The sequence below is a fragment of the Xiphophorus hellerii genome, chromosome 5, assembly GCF_003331165.1.
Source record: "Xiphophorus hellerii strain 12219 chromosome 5, Xiphophorus_hellerii-4.1, whole genome shotgun sequence".
Lineage (NCBI taxonomy): Eukaryota > Metazoa > Chordata > Actinopteri > Cyprinodontiformes > Poeciliidae > Xiphophorus > Xiphophorus hellerii.
Window position 1 is genome coordinate 18,997,535 of NC_045676.1, and position 23,577 is coordinate 19,021,111.

The 23,577-nt window shown below is 39.0% G+C and overlaps 1 protein-coding gene and 1 long non-coding RNA gene across 3 annotated transcripts; one reads left to right on the forward strand and one right to left on the reverse strand.

Annotated features, from left to right (window-relative positions):
* The first annotated feature begins 684 nt into the window (after nucleotides 1-684).
* Nucleotides 685-8,761, forward strand: LOC116720431 (protocadherin-18-like). 2 transcript variants are annotated; one of them, XM_032563695.1, is made up of 4 exons: nucleotides 685-3,591; nucleotides 4,217-4,305; nucleotides 4,893-5,065; nucleotides 7,026-8,761. In XM_032563695.1, exons 1-4 carry the CDS (start codon nucleotides 1,120-1,122, stop codon nucleotides 7,844-7,846), a joined length of 3,555 nt encoding a protein of 1,184 aa, XP_032419586.1. In that variant the 5' UTR covers nucleotides 685-1,119; the 3' UTR covers nucleotides 7,847-8,761. The 2 variants fall into 2 exon arrangements, with proteins under 2 accessions (XP_032419586.1, XP_032419587.1); XM_032563696.1 differs by having other exon boundaries at nucleotides 686-3,591; nucleotides 4,250-4,305.
* A 2,020-nt stretch (nucleotides 8,762-10,781) lies between these two features.
* LOC116720680 (uncharacterized) lies at nucleotides 10,782-22,710 on the reverse strand. Its single transcript, XR_004339439.1, has 2 exons — nucleotides 22,607-22,710; nucleotides 10,782-11,565 (listed from the first exon to the last, which is right to left on the reverse strand). It is a non-coding gene; the product is annotated as an uncharacterized LOC116720680 (long non-coding RNA).
* Nucleotides 22,711-23,577: the final 867 nt, after the last annotated feature.

A 23,577-nucleotide genomic window follows, 5' to 3' on the forward strand; every position in this document is an offset into this window, starting at 1 on the left:
TCATTAGAGCCCGGCTCCCTTTTCAGCGCGATTCGCCACACGGCTTACCCAGTTTATACACTCTCACCCACACAGACAAGCACAGATTAGGCACAAGTGAAAGATACTTCAGTCAGTGTGTCCACTACAAAGTTCCTGTGCATGAAAAAGGGAGGTAGTCAGCCACTTCAAAGAGCGGAAGAAGAAAGAAAAAAAACAGAGAAGGTGAGATGCTTTAATGACGAGACAGCAAGTGCTTAAGTCACTGTGTAGGAGTGGGCGCACAGCAGCTTGTTGCTGCTGAAATATTATGTTTTAAAAGGTGTATTAAGACTTGAATGCGGCGTGCAATAATGCATATAACTAAGAGGTATGTCTGATGAGGATTTAAAATAACTGCGTCTCCATCATTTTTGGAGAGGGAGAGAGAATTATAAATATGCCTATGTAAATGATTTATAGTGATAAAAATAACTCAAAAGGAGGATTCTTGGATATATTTCTTTCTTTCTTGGATTCATCTCCCGATCCATAATCGTTCATCGTAAAAGTTGCAAGAATGAACCTATCCAAGGCGGGGTTTCCACCCACTTTCCCCTCCTTTCTTGCGCCTCCTTTCCCTCCTTCTTTGGATATCAAGTAGCCACCAGCCAGCTTTTGGTTTAAAAAAAAATCGTTTGTCTTTACTGGGGGATGTCATAAAAAAGAAGGGGGAGCAGAAGCAGAAGTGCGGCAAGAAAATTTGAGGCGGGATCTTTCGTTCTTTCCTCTTTCTTTTGGGTAAAGTCTGTGCGGAGGCAAGCTCAAACGGAGAGAGGGAGCGGAAGAGAGCGCACGGCGCACAGATGCAAGGAGGAGAGGGAGAGAGACGCGCAAATTTCCAGTGGTACACTGCCTGGATACACGCAACAAAAACTCTGACTGATAAGAAAGGATGGTTGTGAGGAGAATCAGATGAGTTTATGGGACCTGGCAAAAAAAATGAAATCAGTCTTTATTTAACTACTGCGTGTTTTTGGAGAAAAAGCAATGCAGTTGCTGATTGAGTGGCCAGAGCATTTCTTAAGTTAAAGGTGGCACTGATCTTTTTTTTTTTTTTTTTTTTGTAGCCATTTTTCCAGCAGGACTAGCAAGTAGAAAATGACGGGACTCTTTTTAACAAGAATGCTGAGAGTTGCCACGGTTTTTGTGCTGGCGGCGCAGCACGTTACCGGCAAGACGCTGAAATATCAGATCTTCGAGGAGCAGAAGGTTGGCACTGTAATCGCCCGCTTGAGAGACGACGTCGCGGATGTTTTGGCAAAACTTCCCAGCTCGGTGTCTTTGCGCTTCAGAGCGATGCAACGGGGGAGCTCCTCTTTCCTTACTGTGCGTGAGCAGGACGGAGAGATCAGCATCAGGACCAAAATCGACCGCGAGAAACTCTGCGAGAAGAATCTTAACTGTTCCATCCAGTTCGACGTCCTGACGCTCCCCACCGAGCACCTCCAGTTGTTTCACGTCGAAGTGGAAGTGCTGGACATTAACGACAACGCGCCGCATTTCGCCCGAGCCCTAATCCCCATCGAGATCTCAGAAAGTGCGGCCATTGGAGCGCGCATCCCCCTGGACAGCGCCACAGACCCTGATGTCGGTGAGAATTCCTTATACACTTACGCACTAGAGCCAAATAACAACTTCAAGATAGACGTGCAGTCTAGGAGCGACGGAGTTAAGTACGCCGAGCTGGTGGTACTTAGGGAGCTGGACCGGGAGGTGCGCTCCAGCTACGAACTTCAGTACACAGCCTCTGACAGGGGCGTTCCCCCAAGAACAGGATCGACCCTTCTCAGAATCAGCATCGCTGACTCTAATGACAACAGTCCGGTTTTTGAGAAGTCCTCCTATGTTATAAATCTCCCTGAAAACTCACCTGTTGGCACTCTGCTTATTGATCTGAACGCCACGGACGCGGATGACGGCACAAATGCTAAAATCGCATACTCATTTAGCAATCACGTGTCTCCTAAAATTATAGAGACGTTCAAAATTAACACCGACAGCGGTCACCTGACCCTCATCAAGCGTGTTGACTATGAGACAGTAAATTCTTATGACATTGACGTGCAAGCTCAAGACATGGGTCCAAACTCAATGCCTGCTCACTGCAAGATCTTGGTCAAAGTGGTAGATGTGAATGATAACAAACCAGACATCAGTATTAATTTTCCCTCTCAGGGGAATGGAGATGCAGCTTATGTGTCTGAGGCATCTCCGCTGGACACATTTGTTGCTTTGGTAAGAGTGGAAGACTTGGACTCTGGGTTAAATGGAGAAGTGGAGTGTAAACTTCATGGTCAAGGTTATTTCAAACTGCAGAAAACCTATGAGAACAACTATATGATCTTGACCAATGTGTCCCTGGACAGAGAAAAGAGGTCAGAGTTCAGCCTGACTGTTGTGGCTGAGGACAGGGGGACCCCGAGTCTCTCCACAGTCAAACACTTCACAGTGCATGTTACAGATGAAAATGACAACCCGCCACGCTTTGAGAAGGGACGATATGAGATCTCCAAATCGGAAAACAATGCCCCTGGAGCGTACCTGACATCTATCACAGCCACTGACCCTGACTTGGATGCAAATGGACAGGTGAGCTACTCCATCTTGGAAAACTTCATTCATGGAAGTTCCATTTCCACTTACGTCACTATAGACCCCTCTAACGGTGCCATCTATGCTCTGCGCACATTTGACCGGGAGGAGGTGAATAATATATCCTTCGTTGTGCAAGCCAAAGACGCAGGTAAATCTCCACTTACCAGCAACTCTACTGTTGTTCTGAACATTCTGGATGAAAATGATAACCCCCCAGTCATTGTGGTTCCACAGTTGTGGAATTTTTCAGCAGACATTCGTGCTTCAAAGTTCACAGAGGCTGGACGTTTAGTGACGGTGGTCAGAGCGACAGATCGTGACACAGGAGTCAATGCTGAGCTCATCTGCTCTATTGTCAGTGGCAATGAAGAAGGGTACTTTGTTATTGAGCCGAGAACATGCAAGATCCAAGCCAACACCAGCCTAGAGAACTTCCCACATGAGCATGCTGAGCTTACTGTGTTGGTCAGAGATCAGGGAACTGAGAGTCTTAGTGCCAAGGCAGTTCTAAAAATCAACCTCCATGAGAACATGAGAAACCATGTGCAGCCAGTGGACCAGGGGGGGTCTCCAATCAATATATCCAAAATGATCATCATCATATTGGGAGTAATCGTTGGCAAGCTCCTGGTCATCATGGTGGCCTTTGTCACCCGCTGTAACAGGGAAAAGAAAGAGGCGAGACACTCTTACAACTGCCGGGTGGCTGAGTCCACCCACCAGCACCACCCAAAGAAACCTTCACGCCAAATTCACAAAGGTGACATCACCCTGGTGCCCACAGTGAACGGCACCCTCCCCATCAGGGCCCACCACCGCTCACCATCAACCACACCTCCAATGGACCGGGCCCAGATGGGGGTTCCACAGAACCATCACAGCCGCCAATCTCTTAATAGCCTGGTGACCATCTCGTCCAATCACATCCCGGAGAGCTTTGCCCTGGAAATGGCACACGCAACTCCACCAGTGGAGGTAAGCATGAGCAGACACACATTCCTCAAGTTCCTCTGAATTATTTCTAATGCGATTCATTAGTCCTAGATTTTCTCTGTATTTCACCCACACCCTCTCTCTCTCACTCTGTCTCTCTCTCACTTGCACACACACACACACACACCCCAAACACCACCCTTTCCCCCTCTTCCACATACAGCTGTCTCTGAGCAAATTAAGTCATCTCCAAATGTGACAGTGACTTAATCAAAAGTGCCCTGTAGTTCAGACTGACTCTCATTAAAACTGATGATGATTATAGATGCCTTTGTCTTTACCTTGTTTACACCCTGTTACCATTACCTCCATCATTACCATGACTGAACTCCCAGTCATGTGCTTCCATGTTCACGTAGTCTCATCACACTTCCAGTACCCCGTTATTATTTTTTCTCATTTTAATGTCATCCATTTTGTTTCACCCATTTTAAGTAGCCTCTCCATCATCCATTTTGTGTTTACTCAACCATTATTTTGTCTTCTGTCTTGTCTCTTGCTCCCCCCACTCCCATCTTCAATGTCCCATTTTTTATTCATCTTTCCCCTTTTCTTTTTGTTTGCTTTATTTTTTTTTCTTTGCTTTGTCATTTTTTTGGGGATGTAGCAAGTCTCACAGCTTCTGTCCATGCTCCATCAGGGCCAGTACCAGCCCAGACCCAGTTTCCGTGGCAACAAATACTCCCGCAGCTACAGGTAATTTACCCCAATCCCCCAGTCCTCCTCGCCCTTTTTTTTCCTGAAAAGATTATCCTTTGTTTACTTTCCAAACCACTTATTCCTCATTGTGTAGTTGAATTTCACTTGTCAGTGGATCTGTTGCGTGATTTTATGATTTGTTAGTGTTTTTTTCCCACATTCGAATTGTTATCACACCAGTTTCATTCAGTCTAAAGGAATGCAACTCATTTGTCTGAGAACAATTTCCATGTATTCCTCATTGAAACCAGGCTGTGGTTATAAAAGTCCACATCCATCAGAACTTTCATCATAATATCCCCTTATAACATCTAAGTGATAGATTTAGTGATGCCCCTGGTGGCTGCTGTAAAAGATTTAATGACGGGATCTACCTGCAATGTAGAATTTATGGGCCAAACCTTGTCTTGTGATTTGACATATTGCAGAAGCAGCTTCAAGTCTGATATGATAGATCTTGTCTCCTCTGCAGGCAGACTGATTCATCCAGCTTTCCATGTGCACTGAAACATAAACTTGCATCATTGATTTTCAAACAGCACTATGCTGTTTACAAACTATCTCACTGTGGTGTCTGTTCCTAGGTACGCATTACAGGACATGGACAAGTTCAGCCTGAAGGACAGTGGCCGTGGGGACAGTGAGGCGGGGGACAGTGACTGCGAGATGGGGCGGGAATCCCCCGTGGACAGGCTGCTGCTGGGGGAGGGGTTTTCTGACCTAATGCACCTCGAAATGCACCACCGACTCCACCCAGGTGAGATCTTTTCTACATTCCCTTTCTGCCTGAAATGCCTCATCAGCTGGTGCTACACTGCAGCACTTTTTTCTCTTTCCTCCACTTTTTGCACCTTTCTCAACATGACTTGGCACCAGTCAGTTCCTTCACATCCCCGACACCTTCTGTGGCAGTGTCTCAGCTGTCACCTCTCGTTTTAGAGGATTATCACACTTTACTTAAATCTGTTCTGTAAAACCTGTCATTTTGCAATTCCTAAATTGCTCTAATCCACTTGGAGTAAACTCAAGGGGATGTTGGGACTTAACATTTCCACAACTGATCTCTTTTTTTCTCTTCACTCCCAATTTGAAAGAATATGAAACTGACCTAAGCAAACCATCTGTGAGAGAGCTCCCAGCTCGTCCAGTCTAATACCTATCTGACAAATTTCAGCACCATGGACAGTATCAAGTCTAAGCTTATTATTTGTCTTTACACCTGCTGTTACGGCCTCTAAATTCACCCTGTTGCAGACACAATCTCCATTGTACACTGCCCCATTCTTCCACACAGCCCTCATTTCCACGCTCGTTATCACACTGAGAGAGGGCACAGCGTGCTGGCTGTTTGTGCTTGTGCAGTTGTGTCTGTGTGTTATCTGCCCCTAAGATAGAGTCGTGTCTGTAAAATCCTCCCCGGAGCGGAGATGAGTCGCCTGTCACTCATCGGTATGCGTCTCAGGGAGCTGTTTTTTTCCCCTCCCTTCACTCTTTTCTTTTTCCTGTTCCCCTTTTTTCTCTTGGTGAGTGACAGTGGTGCGCTTTCATGTCTGAACTGAGGAGAATTCATAGTAATTGCTTTTAGAATGATGTTATTCTCTCCCTCTCCCACTTCCTAGGTCCCTCTCTCCTACTCTCTCTTGCTTGCCCAAAAGCTCCTTCACATCTCACTGTCTTTCCTCTGTAGTCGTTAATGTATTCTAAGGCTTTATTGAGATGGATAAGGGAAGAGATGGTGGACTTGACCATTCTTTATCACCTTATCTCTCCCTTTGAGAAAGACTTGGAAGTGTTGCAGTTACTCCTCCCCCCCCCCCCCCCCCAACTGCTGTCTTTTCTCTAATTAAGCAATAAATTAAATAGACATAAGAATATGAGCTGATAGTGAGGGTTACCACTGTTTTTCTTCGATGTAATTATCTTTACAGTATAAACAATTTTCAGGTACATTTTTTTTACCAAGAGTTTACCTACTGACTAACTTGTCAAATATACCTGAGTATAATATTGCATACACAAATCCATTTTCTACACAAATTGTGAATTTTAAAGTTACAATCCATGGTAATATATAATTTATTTGTCACTATTAAGCTATTTTGTTAAACCATCAGTTTTTTAAACTACCTACTTACTACTCATTTACTATAACATGTTTTAAACGAGTTTTCAGTTTGCTTGGCTATCTTAAGGTTTATTCTGGCACATGGTGATATTCAACTACAAATATTACAAAATAGTTCCTAAGATTTTCTTCATTGTGCCTAAATATTAAAGTTGCTACACTACTACATTCATCAATTTATATTGGTATGTGTAATGCAAATCAAATCAAGAAAAGATTCTTGCATTTTTTACTTTCGTTTTTTCATTGAGAACCTGCCATAGTTTTGTTACCAATTACCACTAGAATTTCATCAGAAAAGCATATATATATGTATTCTCAGGCTTAAATTAAAATATGGTCATGTAACTAAAAATATTTTTGAGCTTTTATTATACTGACAGAAAATGGCAAATTCTTTTCAAATATGACGAAGTTTGCTCAAAGCAATACATATCTACATATTTATCTGAGTTGTTTGCAGTCCTGTCACAAAATGTTAGATGTCATGAAAATTTCCCAGCACATTATCTGAACTTTAGCTTGACACTGTCCTTTTTTTCTTGTTTTTGTTTGTTCATTTTTCTGTTTATTTATTTATTTTTTACTTTAGCTACGAGACTGTGCACGGATGAATGTCGCATCTTGGGACACTCTGACCAATGCTGGATGCCCCCCGTTTCCTCACCTGCATCGTCCGCAGACTACCGAAACAACATGTACATCCCCGGGGAAGAGTCCTCCCAGCCACCCCAGCTAGATGATGATGAGTCTTCGGTGGACTCAGAGAATCGCAAGAGTTTCTCCACATTTGGCAAGGAGTCTGGGAATGAAGAGCTAGATCTCAGTGGAGGAGGAGGAGGGGGAGGAGGCGATGCAGCTGGGGGAGGGGCTGGATCCCTCCTCACAGAGATGAACTCTGTATTCCAGCGACTCCTACCCCCCAACATAGACTCCTACACTGAGTGCACTGAAACAAGCCCACCCTCATCCTCATCAACCACAGAGAGGGCAGGCAGTCGTGGTGGCAACATTGCAGGTAACTACAGTAACAACTCTGTTCCTCAAGACAGCCGTAGAGGTTTGCTCCCCGGTGGTAAGGGTCCTGCTTACCCTCCTGGTGTAGCTGCATGGGCTGCTAATACACACTATTTAAATCCAGGGAACACATCTGTGGTGAACAACCATGTTTCCTCCTCCTCTCCCTCTTCCTGTTCATCCTCCACCTCCACAAATGGACAACCACCACACCTGAAATGGCTGCCAGCCATGGAGGAAATCCCAGAGAATTACGAAGAGGATGACTTTGACGGTGTCTTCCATCAGGGTCACCAAAGCAGCAAGCGCAGGGACAGTCGCCATGAGGCCGGCATTGATACTAGCGAGCTGGCCCAGGAGATCAACAAACTGCTGCAGGATGTCAGACAGAACTGAAGAGGGGGGAAACAAAGAAGGCCATGAAAGATTTCACTACATTTGGTACATTCTTGTTTATTGTGCCAAGCTAAAACTGTATAATGACAGGTTTCATTGACTGCTTGTCAGCTGCTTGTTTATGGTACCAGAGTTTCTCTTCGCCTCAGTGATGAAGACTTGCAGAAAACGTAAGACATGGCTCTGAAATTTTGAAGCATTGAAAGCAAGAACTCAAAGAGCCAATTGTTCAAAAGTTGCTTGAATGAGCGTTTCCAAATGAATATCCACTGAAAAAAAGTATCCTTCCTTCATTTGCAATGTTTACTGCAGCGTGAACAGACTTGGAGAAACCAACTGTTGTGTGAACTAAGTTTTTGATTCTACAGTATACAATATTGTATAGTGTGTCTGTGGAAAAGGCAAACTCACTTGAATATTGTGCCATGTCCTCTGTTTGTTATTATGGAATGTAACTGTACAATTTGACCTTTGTATTTCAAAAATACACTCTTTTTTACTTCTATATATTTATATGTGTCGATGTATGTATGTACAGAAAAAGGAAACAAATGTCTATTTTTTATATTTGTCACTGCATGTCTTAATATCTTTTATTGTGTCCCTGTGTCCTTAGCCCTTTCTATTTTGTAAAAAAAAAATGTATTTAATTTTGGTTTTTGAAGGCGTGTTTTGTGTGTGTATGTGGGCGTGCGTGCGTGTGTGTGTGTGTGTGTGAATGTGAATATTAAAATCCTAATTATTCAATGCAGTTCCATGTTGGAAGTGATTCTGTATGGTAACACTGTGACCAGTGGGTGATAAATAAAGTGGAGGGGGATTCATAACAAGGTTAAATTGAAAAAAAATTTTTTTTTTAGTGCCTAACATCTTTGTCGTGTGTATGTTTTATTAAATTAAACCTTTATGATTTTATTGGTTTGCCATGCTTTCACTGACCCTTCTGTCTCTTAGCACCCCCTAATGCTCAGCCTTAAAACTGCAGCAATTTTACTGTGCGTAATCTCTACAGCCTAACCTTCTTCAGACCCTCATCGTATTATTTTCACATGCATGTCTCAGCTAATCAACATAACATTAACTGTGAAATGATTCCCAAATGATCTCTTTAAATTAAACTACATTTTATCATTAATTTAATTTCATAGCAGGAGTTCTCAGTTTCTCTCATTGAGAAAGCATCACACTTATACTAAGTAGTCTATGCTTGGCAAATGAACAGCATCTGATGATGACTGCACATGATGAGAAAATGAAAGCATGATATTGTGCAACAAAGTCATACGGACCCATAATGCAATTAACAGCACACAAGTAGTGAGCTTCCCTGCTCTCCTGCTCACTCTGCTTGTGATTACGGAGGCTTATCTTTGCTTAATACACTTAACACTGCTCAGGCTATGTGCACATAGAGGGAAATGTACCACTTTAAGCTGTAAGGAAATTAACCCAGTGAGGCGTGGCTTCAATAAGGTAAAGTTTAGAATTTGCATACATGCAAATACAACCTCGAGGTCGGGCAGGCATCTGTTGCATGTTGTGCACCTCCGGAACAAGAGAGCACACATGAAAACATCTCGCTGTCTGCAATCCGTCTGTGGGTGCACCAAACATGCTTGAAAGGACTTGATAATGAGCTCATTTGTCTTCATCATTAAGTAGTTCAAGCTTCAATGAGCAACAAGCATTAGCTTTGAGAGTGAGAGAAACTAGAGTATGCTAGGTGCTAAACTATTTCGGCCTCATTTTATTACTTTGGATATTTAAGTATCAAAAAATCCTAATTTTTAGTATTATGGGTGACTTAATGTCTTCTGCTGTACAATTAAATCTCTAGGTCTTAAGTCTTTCTCTGTTGTTTTCCCCCCTAAATGTCAATGGTTTAATTGGTCAGTTCATTAGGTAAAAGTGATAAGATGTGTAACAAAACACTGTTAAGCTAAGACTGCTAATAGAGGGTAAGATGACTTTACAAGCTTTACTCACTCAAACTCTTACAAAGTACTGCTGGTGATTCTTGCTCTTCTTTGAGTGGTACAAAGAGGAAGTTTTAGTAAATCATTTCAATGTGAATATGAAGCAAACTAGATGTGACAATGAGCTAGTAAGTCATTAACAGACTCACTTTTAATGATAAAAGTGAGTATGTTTTATTCAAGTTACTATCTTTAAAAGATATTCACTTTTATCTTTACAAGATAAAAGTGAGTATCACACAATAATTTTTTATTTAATCCCTTAACTGTCACGTTCAAAATGCTTACATGTTGTCTAATTGGTCTTTGATGACACCGGTGTCCTCAGGACAGTTAAGAGTTTTAAACAGATAATACTCAAAATGGAAGTGCAGTGAATAATATGCTGTTTAATAAAGAGTAAAACAGATAATGTGCTTGAGAGAGACAGAGAAGTTGAAGACCTTGGAGGACTTCACTGTCAACCTCAGTATTTACGTTGCTATCTTGGTTAGTATGGTTGGAGTTGGTGAGAAGCAATCGTCTTTTCCCTGTTTTAAAACATGCAATGTAAATAGATCCAAATATTAGCATAGCATTGTGCTTGTTATAAAGAGTTTTAAAACCACTGCTTTGCTGTACTTTTTTAACATCTTGGTAAACTCAGTATGTATTAGATAAATCTTTTTATCTAATCTGATTTCTACTTGCCAATTCTTAACACCAACATGTTATTTGCAGTGTGATGTGTTCTCTGCATTTTTAATCTCTAAGAATATGAAAGTACCACGAGTCCTCTTTAATTTCTGAAATTCTAAAAAGCTATTTAATGAAGCAGAATAACAGAAGTTATGTTGTGTGTTCTGTTTCAAAATGAGATTGGCAGCCTATGATGGATGATTTTTGGCAATGAGACATTTTTTGGCATAGGGTAATGGTGTGTGTAATAGAAAAGAAAGAAGACTACACACACGGGGAAGGAACTAGCAGAACCATTTATTACTACTCAAGTAGTTAATTTTACACAAACACAACATGGCACTGATAGGATGTTGAAATATCAACCCCAGCTTGTTATTGTCCCGGTAAATCCACCAATAAATAGTTTCAGTCTCACTTGCTTTTCCATTCACACCCCAAAACCTCCTCTCCTCTATTTTCTCTCACCCCGTCTGCATTCCCACATATCTCACTTTCATCTTCTGGCTATTTCTGTCTGTTCATCTGTCTGTTTGATACACACATGCACACCCACCCATAAATATTCCCCTTCACACATAGGCAAGCACACAAATACCCCACAAACACACACACACACACCCCTCCAAATCTCAGCAGCGGCGTCCTAGGCTCATATCACATCTCCAAGTCCCCACAGACATTAGAATTTGTAATGCTTTTCTGTGCTTCATCTCATCCTGTCATTCTATGAATCCTCACTAATCATAAGGCCTGTTTTTTTTTTACTAATTGTTTTCCTCACATCACCTTGACAAAAGCATTAAAACACACATTTTCTGATGCATCTTTCTTTTAAGACAAGCTTCAAAATATCGACAAGCTCCCACATGCCCCGTTGCGTGCTGAGTTGATTTACTGATTTTTTTATTATGACAGGAAATTAAGAGGGTGTGGCGTTTGTGTTACATGCGCTTATTGGGTTGGCTGACCTGAAATCAGCTTTTCATCTGAAGTCAAAAACAGTACTCTGACCCACAGCACAGGTCTGCTGGCCCATGGTGGAGAAACAGGATATTGGCCAGCCTGTAATATAAACAGAGAGAACAAGTCAGGGTGACACAAAACAGCCAGGATGGAATGCTTTATCTTGTTCAAGGTACTTCTTGTACAGATATTTTGATCAGGTGGTTCACATAAAAAAAATAAAAAATAAATAAACATCATTGGCTGTGTTACTGTGAGGAGAACAAGATAGACCAGTCTTAGAAGAAATAAATTGTTTGGTTTTTTTTATCATTCTAGCCATTACCAATTAGGGAAAAGTATTAAAGAAAAAGATAAATAAATGACTGATGTAAATTCAGCAGCACCCACCTTCTGAAATCAAAAAGCAGTTGCTTAATATTATTATTTATAATGTATTGAGGAAAGTTTATTTTTGTCCCGTATCAAGTAATGTAATCAATGATCACACACATTTAAAAAGCCTTCATAATCACATTTAAATCCATAAACTCTGTGAAAATTGTGTACATATATATGTAATAATTCAAAATATTATTTAATATAAAAACAAATTACCATAATGAATACTCAGCATAACTCTGAATGTATGTGTTTTTGCTATGTTAGTACAATATCAGGGTGTATTTGTCCAGAAGATGGCACTGTGGGACCTATATATATCAACAAGAAGCAGATAGCAAGCTTTCAAGCCAGCCCTCAAACCTCAGCCTCACATTTGGACATGGCCTGCAGAAGACTTGTAGAGTGAGGTGGGAAGTGCTAAGCCTGAGTCATTTTGTCACTCTAATTGCATATTGGTTCATGCATCTACAGTTTGCCCTCTTTGATTTTGTTCAGGAAGGAATTGTGAGATGTTAATTCTCTTCATTTATTTATTTATTTTCCAAGAGAGAGAAAGAGAAAGTGGATGAGTGCTTCCACTCATTGTCGTGCCGGGAAGTGTGCATGTGAAAGATTGTAAGTGTGAATATGTGTGGAGATAAGCTGGTGCAGTGTGTTCTGCATGTGCTTCTGCGTGTTGGCGTGCATATGTGTGTGAATGGTTGTGTTTGCAGTACTCTCTGCCTCTAATAAATATCCCCATCCAGCGTGCCATTTAGAATTGGAGTGTAGCCAGATGCATGCGCTCTCCCTTACCTCGTCTCCCGCTCTCTCGTTGTACAATTGGATTAGTTCAGAGTGATATGGACTACAGACAGAATCTCGCTGCTGCAGCCAGTTACTTGGCCCAGCGCCACATCATACAGATACATGCACATAGACAAGAATGCTGCATACAAACGCATAACATCCCACTATTGTCACTAAACCCAGAGGGTGAGCTAGCTGTTGAGATATGCAGATGGGTTAATTACTGCATATGTACAGTCACAGTGGTTCGTGTGAGCCTGTATGTGACAGCACTGAATTAAAGTAAGACATTTTTTTGTCCAGGGTTTTGAGTTTCTGTCCTGGCCTAGATATTTAGCATCCAAAAGTTAAAGTGTATTATGTACACACTTGACCGTTTTAACTAAGTAAATCAGAAAGGGTGAAATCAAGTGTCATATCACTTCTGAAATGTAATATTACTTTAATGTTTTGATGGACATATGATATATTTTCAATAACTTTTTAAAATTTTATTCAATGTATTTGGATGTTGTAAACGGGTTGCATTGACGGGTAGGCTAAATTTAGCCTATGTAATGGGTAGAGGTGATTAAGCCTCTTTGAAGACACCTGGATCCTCTGTATCTTTTCTTTTTAAGGAAACATTTGAAAGAAGAGCTTAAAAAACTATGCAGAGCACAAATAAGAACTTTGAGTTCTCCTCAGCCAAGAATCAAAGTTTACCAGACAACAAGGATTTAAACTGACAGGACTTCTGCAGGTCTGAGATGTTTGGATTACACAGGGCTTTAAAATGAATGAAAAGTCGAATTCTATAAACTGTCACTGCGGAAACCTAAAAGACAATATGAGGGAAGCTAAAAACGCCCACAAATAAACATGGCCAACTACACAGCCCTGTGGAACTCACATGTTAAGAGAAACCACTTTATATGTGACTTCTGAAGGTAATTTGCTGCATTGATTAATAGACTTATTGCTTATTGCTTGCATAGCTGAGAGTAAAGGCCTCTATTCTCTTCCCCTTATGCTGGGAGTTGGAAGCTGATAATTTTGGGATCCAGTGTCATCAATTTGTTTGACTCTCAGGCCCAGATGCTGAATCCTCACAGTTATTCTGATGTATCCATTTTTTGAAGCCTTTCCTCGTTTAGAGTGTTTTAATATTCAACAGAAGAAGACGCTTAGCAGGTTATTCTTTACCACACAGTTTTCATTTAATTTCCTCTGTGGCTAAAGCTGAACCAGAAAAGACAGTAAACGCATGTCGGCTTTCCTCGTCTCTAGGATTTGACTTTTGCTTCTGATGCCAATACATAAACATATTTTTCATGGAGCAGTTGCACAATGACAATGAGAAGAATATTCAGGGTTCCTGGCGGAGACAAAAGAAGTGGAACTGCAGAGTTATTTCCCTGATGACCTGTCTCCCCCATGTGACCTACTTCCACTATGGGTTAAGTCAGATTCCATCCTTTCAGTAATTCATCTTGCTTTACTCTGTGTGGGTGTGAGGGCGTGGGTGTGTGTGTGTGTTTGTTTTTAGGTGGGAAAGAGCATACACTTATTTTTATACTGATATTTCAGATTTATTAGTCAAACGGTGTAACAGTAAAAAAATGTGTGTGTGCGTGTGTGTGTTCAGTAGTGAAGTTATGCCAGATGCCAGTTACACACTGGTCAACAGGAACATTGAGCCTACTTGACCTGGTTTATTCAAACCAAGAAATCAGTATCAGAGACTCAAACCAGTAAAATGGGTATTTTTTTTCTCGGCCCAATTTTAATCTGTGTGGTTTAAATTAAAGTATTATCTACAGCATAACATGATCAGTCCCTGAAGTAAAGAAGCAGCGCTATTCTGGACACGTTTCTGAGTTATGGAACAATAACAGCCTCAGTATCTGTGACTTAATGCCAGATACTGCACATGTCAAACATGCCAGTTTGTGACCACTAAATTATTTACAAGAGTAGAAATATGTCACGTTCTATTTCTATTGTTAATTTTGAAGCCCTTTTTGATATAATTAAAGTGAACAAAGTTTGTATTTGATTATTGGGGATGAACAACAAATAGATCTGTTGTCTATATAATGCCTTTGAATGATCTTAGATGTTTCTTGGATTCATAATACAGAACCATGCATTTCTTTGAAAGAAACACAAGAAGGCAGGGATGACAGGCGGTGAACACTCCCATCTCAAACAAATAATGTCTTCAATCTTCATGCCAACTTCACACACAGAAGTTGGCATGTTCTCTAAATTTTTAACAGGTAATATGATTTCTTCCAATTTTCCAACCACACATAAGTTTGATTTTTTTTTTTTTTTTTATCAACAGTGAATTACAAAATAGAGATAATTCAGTAATCCTTACTGAAACAGGTTTAATCTGATATGTTGTCAGACAGTGAGGGGGAAAGATTTGGGTCCTTTTACACAGTATATGCAAATGTCTGTCAGTCCTCTGGTACCTGATTGTCAGCCTCAATGATACCAGTGGCACCTTCTTAAGTGCAACTCGAGTCTCAAACTCGAGACACCATTCCTTTCAAATGTTATTGGAGTAATGCAAGAGCTATATCATGTTAGACAGGATTTAAAACATTGGATTCCATATCTTTTTTCAAAAAGCTTTCTTTCAACTAGAGAAAAAAGATTGTCAACAATCTACTACTGTGCTATATCTGTACTGCTTTCACATTACTACTTTTAAAGCATGTTTTAAAACTAAAAATAAAATGTTCAATTGAATAAAACTTTAAACAAATACAAAACAACATTCACATTTGAGGGTTAACACATAAATCAATGTTTAAAGATTCTTCATGATGCACTTTGGAAATATACTAAAGGTTTATTTTTGGGGGGAGGGGCAGGGGATGTGAACACTCCACCTTGGGACAGTCGTGTTGAGGTCTGTAACCTCTGGGTGCCCAGTCTAACTACTGCCACACACGATGCTCTATTTGGTTTTTCACATACGTCCCTGCAGGAGAAACTTTAACTTGTAAAAACAAGCATTTCAACAAAACCTTTTTTGACATTTTTGGGGAGGTCATTAAAGCATCCACTTATTGTTGATATTTGCTTAACCATGAGGGGTTGAGCTTATAGTACAGCATTGACTATCACACTTCTCATTATTATAAGCAATAATAATTTTACTACAGATACATAAAAATAATTGCCTATTTAATGTTTATCCATTAGCATGTCTGATCCTACAAATAATAAAGCACAAAATAAAACTCTTATCTATTTGCTGTCAATTCTGAAAGAGAAAAGCAGACATTAGTGTGTGCTTCTTTCCTTGGTCCTTAATCACTCAGAGGGCCAATACTTTTCCGGCTTAATTATGTGATTTGTAATTATAGAATACATAGAAACTAGGATTGGTCTCACCCAGACTTGACAAAGGATTCTCATAAAAATACTAAATGCAAAGGGATTTATTAACATATAAAATATTTATTAATGCCAAGTTAAGCTAAAATAAGAAGTTACAAAAGACAACAAATTAAGAGTCGTCTGGGAGCTGAAAGAGCCAAACTTCCCATTAGTACACTGCAGACAAGTTAAATAAGGGCTACATTCAAGGTATGTTTCCTGAGCAAAGGTTAGTCTCAACTAATTGTTGAAATATTTTTTTTTTGCAATTAGATGCCATGTGGAAAAAGCTTTGTGAAGACTAAAATCCTCAGAATAAGATAAAGGATTGTACAAGCTGAGAAGTGGCTTGAGTCACAGAGATATGGGGACAGCAGATTAACAGAGACATCAGGCACATCTTGGTGGAAGGTGAAACAGTATCCAGATGGCTTTTGATAAATTGAGGCCTGATTGGGTCACATAGCTGTGTCTGTGTGAAGATCAAAGACTTAGAACCCCTCAGAAGTCCCGAGCAGTTGCGTCACACAGTGCATTCCTGATCAAAATGGGTTCCTGCATCGCCTGATATCAGACAGAACTGACAACTCGTTACATCCTATTAGGTAGACAGATTTAAATGCCTGCACATCGGCAAGAACAGCAAAATTGCTTGAAACATTGCCAAGAATCTCAAGAGATTGCAAAACAAAAGCATTTTGTGTTTTCAGAAAGAGAATCAACTCTGAATTTACATATCTATGACCGTAAAAACACCTGTCCTAGGGATTAAGTCAATTAATTAGATATTTACTTGTTAGTACGATGGCTGTTGAGTTGGAGTGCTACAGTCACAGAAAAAGCATACCTCCGCTTAGAAAAAGACAAAAAACATTTGCAAAAAAATTGTTACAAGGAAAAAAGTTTGTATTTAAACCTCTGGTGTTTATACTTTTACTGTGGCCGATCCACTTGTGCCAGTAGAGACTTAGTGCATAATCTTCTCCTAAGACATCTCTCAATATTGGAATATACTGAGAGAGAGATTATTGAACCTTTTCTTTTCAAAATCTGTCTAAATTTGTGGACATGGAGGAATGTTTTGGGATCGATTTCCATTTTCTGGTGAATTTGACCAGCTTTTTACATAAAACCATACCAGAAACATTTTATTTTTTTGCTGCTGGCATGGACTCCGTGGAAGTTTTTAATTTTACCCAATCGCTAACATTTGGCCGTGACATATGCAAGTTCAACACCATGACGTTTACTGGAAATTGCCTGCGCTGTAAACAACCATGCTCCACTGCAAAGAGAGAAGTATCGAGCTGATGGAGCAATGAAGGGAAATGAGAATTGTGTGGAATTGCATAGAAAGGCAATGACAGGGCTAATAATTTTATACATTCCATGGTAATTTCTGAACATCAAATTCATCCAATGAGGACATAGTGTTCACAGGTAGAGTGAAGGCTCTGCACATGAACAGAGTGGAAGAGAAAAGAAAGATTCTTCACATAAAAAGATTTTATTTGTTGCTGTGTTCACAATCTTTATCTGATGTCAGTTTCAGTTACCAAGATATATCAACTAGAAAACATGCTTAGCTTTTGTGCTGCGACATTGAAACGGTTAATTTAACTCGACTCACAGATCCTTAGACAGCGAGCGCGACAAGGATGGCAGCATAAATGGGAAAAATCTGATTGTGAAGATGAGTAATTATTTTATGCCTTTTTCAGTTAAAACACATTTGACTGGTTTCATTAAACTTCTGAAGCATGTTACATACACCGAATAACCAAGGTAACAAGATGTGTCATTTTCATAAATGTCGTCCAAAATAATAAGAGCTCACTCAAGACATTTGATTAATAGTATTTAAACACCGTAATCTTCACAAAAATAATATTTACTGTATGATCATTAGTTTGCATTTATTTTATATCAGTAATTAACTTAGCATTTGTAATCATGCTATCAAATTGAGATTAGAATATTTATTTCAAGATAAAACAAGAAATGACGAATTATTTACAATAACTATAGCATCAATAAATAATTGTAGAATGCTAGATTATTATTAAACTCTTACAGGTAACATTGCTGCCATTGCATTCATGTTCATCTTAATGTTTTCAGAGGGATTGATAATGAGTGGTGAGCTGAGCAATGATCAGGTTGGTGGAACATGCCAGTCTTTTCTGTGATGGAGTGATGCAAAAGCTGGTAAAGGGGATGGCAGAGTACTAGAGAGTACTTCAAATCAAAATGATCAGAAATTAATTTACCACATGTTAAAGCTAATGCAAGCATTGCAACAAAATATTCTGAACTTTCCCAAAGATTCAAAGACTGTAAGAATGTAATAAATTATGCAGAATCAGTGAAATTAAAATTAAATAAAGAGTTCAAGAAAATTCCTCCAAGCATGCCATCCATTACATGCTGGTGTTGAATCTGACCTGGGTAGAGAGGGGAAAGGATGGTTTGTACAGATAAGTAAGATCCTTGAAATGTATTCTAACAATTTTAGAATATATGCACAACAACAAGTATATCCCTGCTTCTAACAGCCAAAAGTTCAAGCAATACTAAGAGTAAGAACAGACTCAATAAACTAGAAGGAAACATTCACATAAAAGTGGAATTCACATTAAATCATCAATCTAAAAACACCCTTTGACAAGAGTCCATGTGGAGTTCAAAGGTCAGGCTATCACCAATCACTGTTTTCAGGTACCTGTATTGATTTGTGACCTTTACGTTTTTGTCAGAAATTACAACAGGTAGTTGATTAGTACAGCTCCTTCTGAAATCTATGACCATTGCTTCACTCTTTGTGATGTTAGTCTGTAGAAAAGAGGTCTCACACCAGTCAGTGGACTCCCTGATCACTGCCCCATGATCAGGGTCATCACTACTAAGAAGGGATCCAATAACTGCATCGTCAGCAAACTTTAAAATATGTTGCGTAAGGTGCTGACTGCGACAATATTTTCTGTACATGATAAATAAAAGAGATGAGAAGAGACAGAGCTGTGACACAGCCCACTGTGGGCTGTGGAGGATAAGACAATATACTACAGAAAGGACCCTGTTTACTTCCACTCTCCCAGACCTAACAGTAAAGAAGTGTAAACTCCAACATATGAGGCCAACCTCAGCATTAAAAATATATTTTAACATTTTAGCTGAGAGATAGATGCAAAAAAAGGCAGAACAGAAGCAAATAAAAAAGAAATTGGGCAAAAATGTGTGAACCTTCTAGGTTTTTTAAAATCAAATTTAGAAGTGTGGGATTTGCATCCTCCATGTCCCAGCTAGCCATGTAATAAAACTGAAGTTGGTCAATATGAGAATTGGTTTTGGCTAAAAAAAAAAAGCTGCTTGATGATCTTTTCAAAAGATTTCAGCACTAGCAATGTGAACACACATTTAGGGAATGGGGGAGAGTTTAGGAACAGGGACAATAACAGAGTTCTTCCAAAAGGACTGTAAGAATCATGAGCTTTGATCAAAATTAAAGAAAAAATCAGTAAAAAGAACAAATATTCTTAAAAATGCAACCTCCAGTGCCATCAGAACCTATTCTGTTCTTTGATTTTGTGAAAGAAGTCAAAAACTGTGCTACTATCAATGTGTTCAGAAACATCTGAAGAGGCACCAGATAAACAAATAAAGGTCTTTACACAAATACTGAAATATTATGATGATTATAAATAATTCTTGAGTGCTTCATGCTCTCCTCTGCTAACAAGTTGTATGGAGAAACTGATTTTATTTTCCAGCAGGATTTGACACCAGCCCACACTGCCAAAGGCACCAAAAGTTGGCTCAATGACCATGGTGCTCCTGTTTTTGATTAGCCAACAACCCCCTTGACAACCCAACAGGCCATAGGGTATGTATGGCCTGTTGTCAAAAGGAAGATGAGAGACACCAGACCGAACAAGGCAGACAACCTGAAGGCAGCTATCAAAGCAATCTGGGCTTCCATTACACCTACACAGTGCCACAGGTTGATCACCTCTGTGCCGTGGCGTATTGATGGAGTAATTCATGCAAGAGGAGGCCAAGCAAGTAGTGAGTGCATAGAAACGTACATATTTTTCAGGAGCCTGACATTTGTGCTGAAAACATCTGTTTTTGATTGGTACACACCAAACACTCAATGTGGTGTTTCCTTTACATGTAAGTCAAAATTATCATTATTATTATGAAGAAAGAATAGCTTAAAATATTTTTATTCTATGGGTAATGATCAATTAATGATATCAACTGATTTGAGACCCTTGTATTGTGATATGTTTTTGAGCTATATCATGGAAACAGGAAGTGATGGATTCCTAAATAAAGGTTTCAAGACAGTAAACAGGAAATTTGCTTTGAAGGAATAAGTAGGAGTTCCAATAAATATGACAGTGGTGGTTTTGCTAAAAAAGAAAATATACATATATATATATATATATAGATATAGATATATACAGTACAGACCAAAAGTTTGGACACAACTGTGTGTCCAAACTTTTGGTCTGTACTGTATATATATATATATATATATATATATATATATATGTATATATATATATATATATATATATATATATGTATATTGATTTAAACAGAATTTTTAAATTAATATTTCACTTTTCATCATGACATAATGCAGTAAAAATTGATTTGCTTAAGTATTTTTACATACCTATAACAAATTAGCTCAAAGGTGTTTAGTGTGCAGTACATTAATGGAAAAAATTGGGATATTGCATTTTTGAGCCACTTTGAATATGATCTTTGAATGAGTCATGGGTACTTTATCTCCATTGCTTCAATGTGTTATAAAAAGAAAAAGAGAAAAAGACTTATCTGACTTATCTTATATGAGCACATTTGACTGTATGCACAAATTGCCTATAACAATTTCTTCACCAGCATGTTCAAAGTAAATCATATTGCCTATTTGTATATTTAATATGTGTTTTTATGTAGAATACCATGCTGATGGCAAATATTAAATAATGTAGATTTTGGCTTGTTTTTTGTTTTATTTTGAATAGTAAACTAAATCTAAACTTTTGACTATTATTGGCTTTTCTTCTCTTTGTCCCCTTCCTACAATTTTCTTCTGTCAAAGATCTTTCTTCAAAGTACATATCAGAAATGGAGAGGGGGGATGAAGAGGTCGTAATGGTGGCAGCTGTTATGTTTGAAGATGTGTGTGCGTGAATGGGCGTGTGCTTGTGTGTGTGTGCGTGTGTGTGTGTGAGGTTGAGCCTGTCAGAGGGACAGGTGCACTTGCAGTGTCAGAGAAAGTGGCAGCCTCAATCTGGGGTCGGCTGATTGGCCAATTAGGGACTGTTTCCATGTGACACGCGGCAGTCAATTTACTCTCCTTTTCCCACTGTCTAGAGCTCTCTCTGTTTCACTCCACTTCTTAAGTGGCTTCGTCTTTGCCACTATCCCCTCCGTTGCTTCCAGTATCTTGCTTTTAGTTTGTTTAACCTACCCTCCTTAACTCATAGCTTACATCTTTTTTCTTCCCTCCATTTCAAACTGGTCACTTCAGCTCATATCCCTCACTGTCAGTTTCTGCATACCTTCTCACTCTCACCATGTTGTCACATACAAGCCCCCACTATATTTCCCTACTATCCAGATGTGCAATTTTATTTATGGGAGCAATCTGTTCCTGAGGAAACTGTCATCCAAAAGTTGCAAGACCAGCATGTGTGGTCCCTCAAGCAAACACAAATATAACACAATTGCATGTAAAAATCAATTATGCACGAGCAAGATGTGGGGTATCCATAATTCTAGGAGTGTTTATAATGTGCATTGTCCATAAACTTTTTAATTTCAAAATAAATGTTTCAAAACAAAAAAGCGCACCTTGCACATCAATTACTGTAACAGTGCAGCGTGGCATGGCAAGATGATGAATCTATCATTCTGCTAAGGTGTTCAGTTGCTTTAGCTTCTTTGCATTGTTGACAATATTCCATGACTTCTGTGTTGTTTAGATCAAAAGAGTTGGGCTGATCAAGCAGAGGCTTGAATACAGGTGTGGGCAGGTCCTTAAAAATAAAACCAACATCTCTTTAAAAGTTTTTAGGAGACAGTATCACAAAGTCCACCAAAATTTCCTTAAAGACATCTGTGCTGACTGTTGATTTCAAAAATCACAGCTGAACAACAGCAGGACATAACATGAATTTCCAGATTATCACAAACTATGGAACTGAATCCATACTGCAAGACACTTGACACATACAGAACCTCCAAGTTTGTCCTTAAAACATCACAGCATCGATTTTTAATTGATCTGCAAAATTTCCTTTCATCTGAAAAGAGGACAACGCAATTTGTGAACAGTCATCCTCTTTAGCAATGAATTTTCACATTATTTGTTGGAAATGGCAATATCTGTCTCCTGGTCAATTCTCAAGTTAGCAGTCTACCCCATGATTGTGGAGGATGTAGTTTGAACATAGCATAAAGCTTCAATACTAAAATCTTAGATAGATTCAGTTTTTTGAACTGAATTAGTGAATTTAATATATCTTTTGATATGCTTATGTTTAAGATGCATTGTCTTCTCTTGGTTTACCTTAATTTGGTGCAGTGAGAAGTCTGATGTGCCAGACTTCTGTCAGCACATAACATGTGTAGACAAACACCTGCAGGATAGAAGAGAAGAAAAAAGATTTTCACATCACAAAAAAATAACTTGACAGAAGATTGACAAAAGAGCCAAGTATGATGACTTTGCCTTACAGCTGGACTAGCTATAATCTAATTACAACAACGGTGGGACCAAAAGTAATTATCAGTATCAACCCTCAGCTGAAGTTTTTATGTTAATCAACCAATTTTCCATCTATTACTCACCTTCCAAATCACTTTAACTGAAATTGCCTTTTAAGCAATTAAGCTTGTTCCCAGTTAGAAAAACCTACTGACTAACTTCTTTTTTTTCTAAAAATGTTTTTAGTGTACTCTTTAGTTTTGAAAGAGACACCGATAAAAGTCAAAAGAATGATTGGCAACTGATCAACAAACATATCTGGCGCAACATGAAGTTTGAGCACTCACACGTCAGTGAGTGGGTTTTTTGTTACTGTAAATAACAGTATTTTAAGGCACTATTAATCTTATAAGAAAAAATAGGGAAGAAGTGATCATGGATTTGTAAACACCTCTGGAAACGTGTCATATTTGTCATTCAAAATGAAATAAAGACATTATTTATACAAAACATCCCTAAGTTGTTACGCATTTTAATTCTTGCTAAGCAACATATTCATTTTGAAATGGCATGGTTACAGATAAATATCTCCATTTGTGAAGTATTATTTCAACTTCAGCAGAATAGCGACAAATCAGCGTTCAGTAGAGATTGATTAGAGATTAAATGATAGAAAACACTTTTAATAAAAAATACTGTATTTATATAAACAGTTTACTAAAGCAAAAAATCAAAGAGCAGTATTTAAATTGTTCAAAAAACATGTGACAAATAAATGAGATACGCACCAAAATAGGTGGAACATGGGATTGAGAGGATAATGAAAATAGACA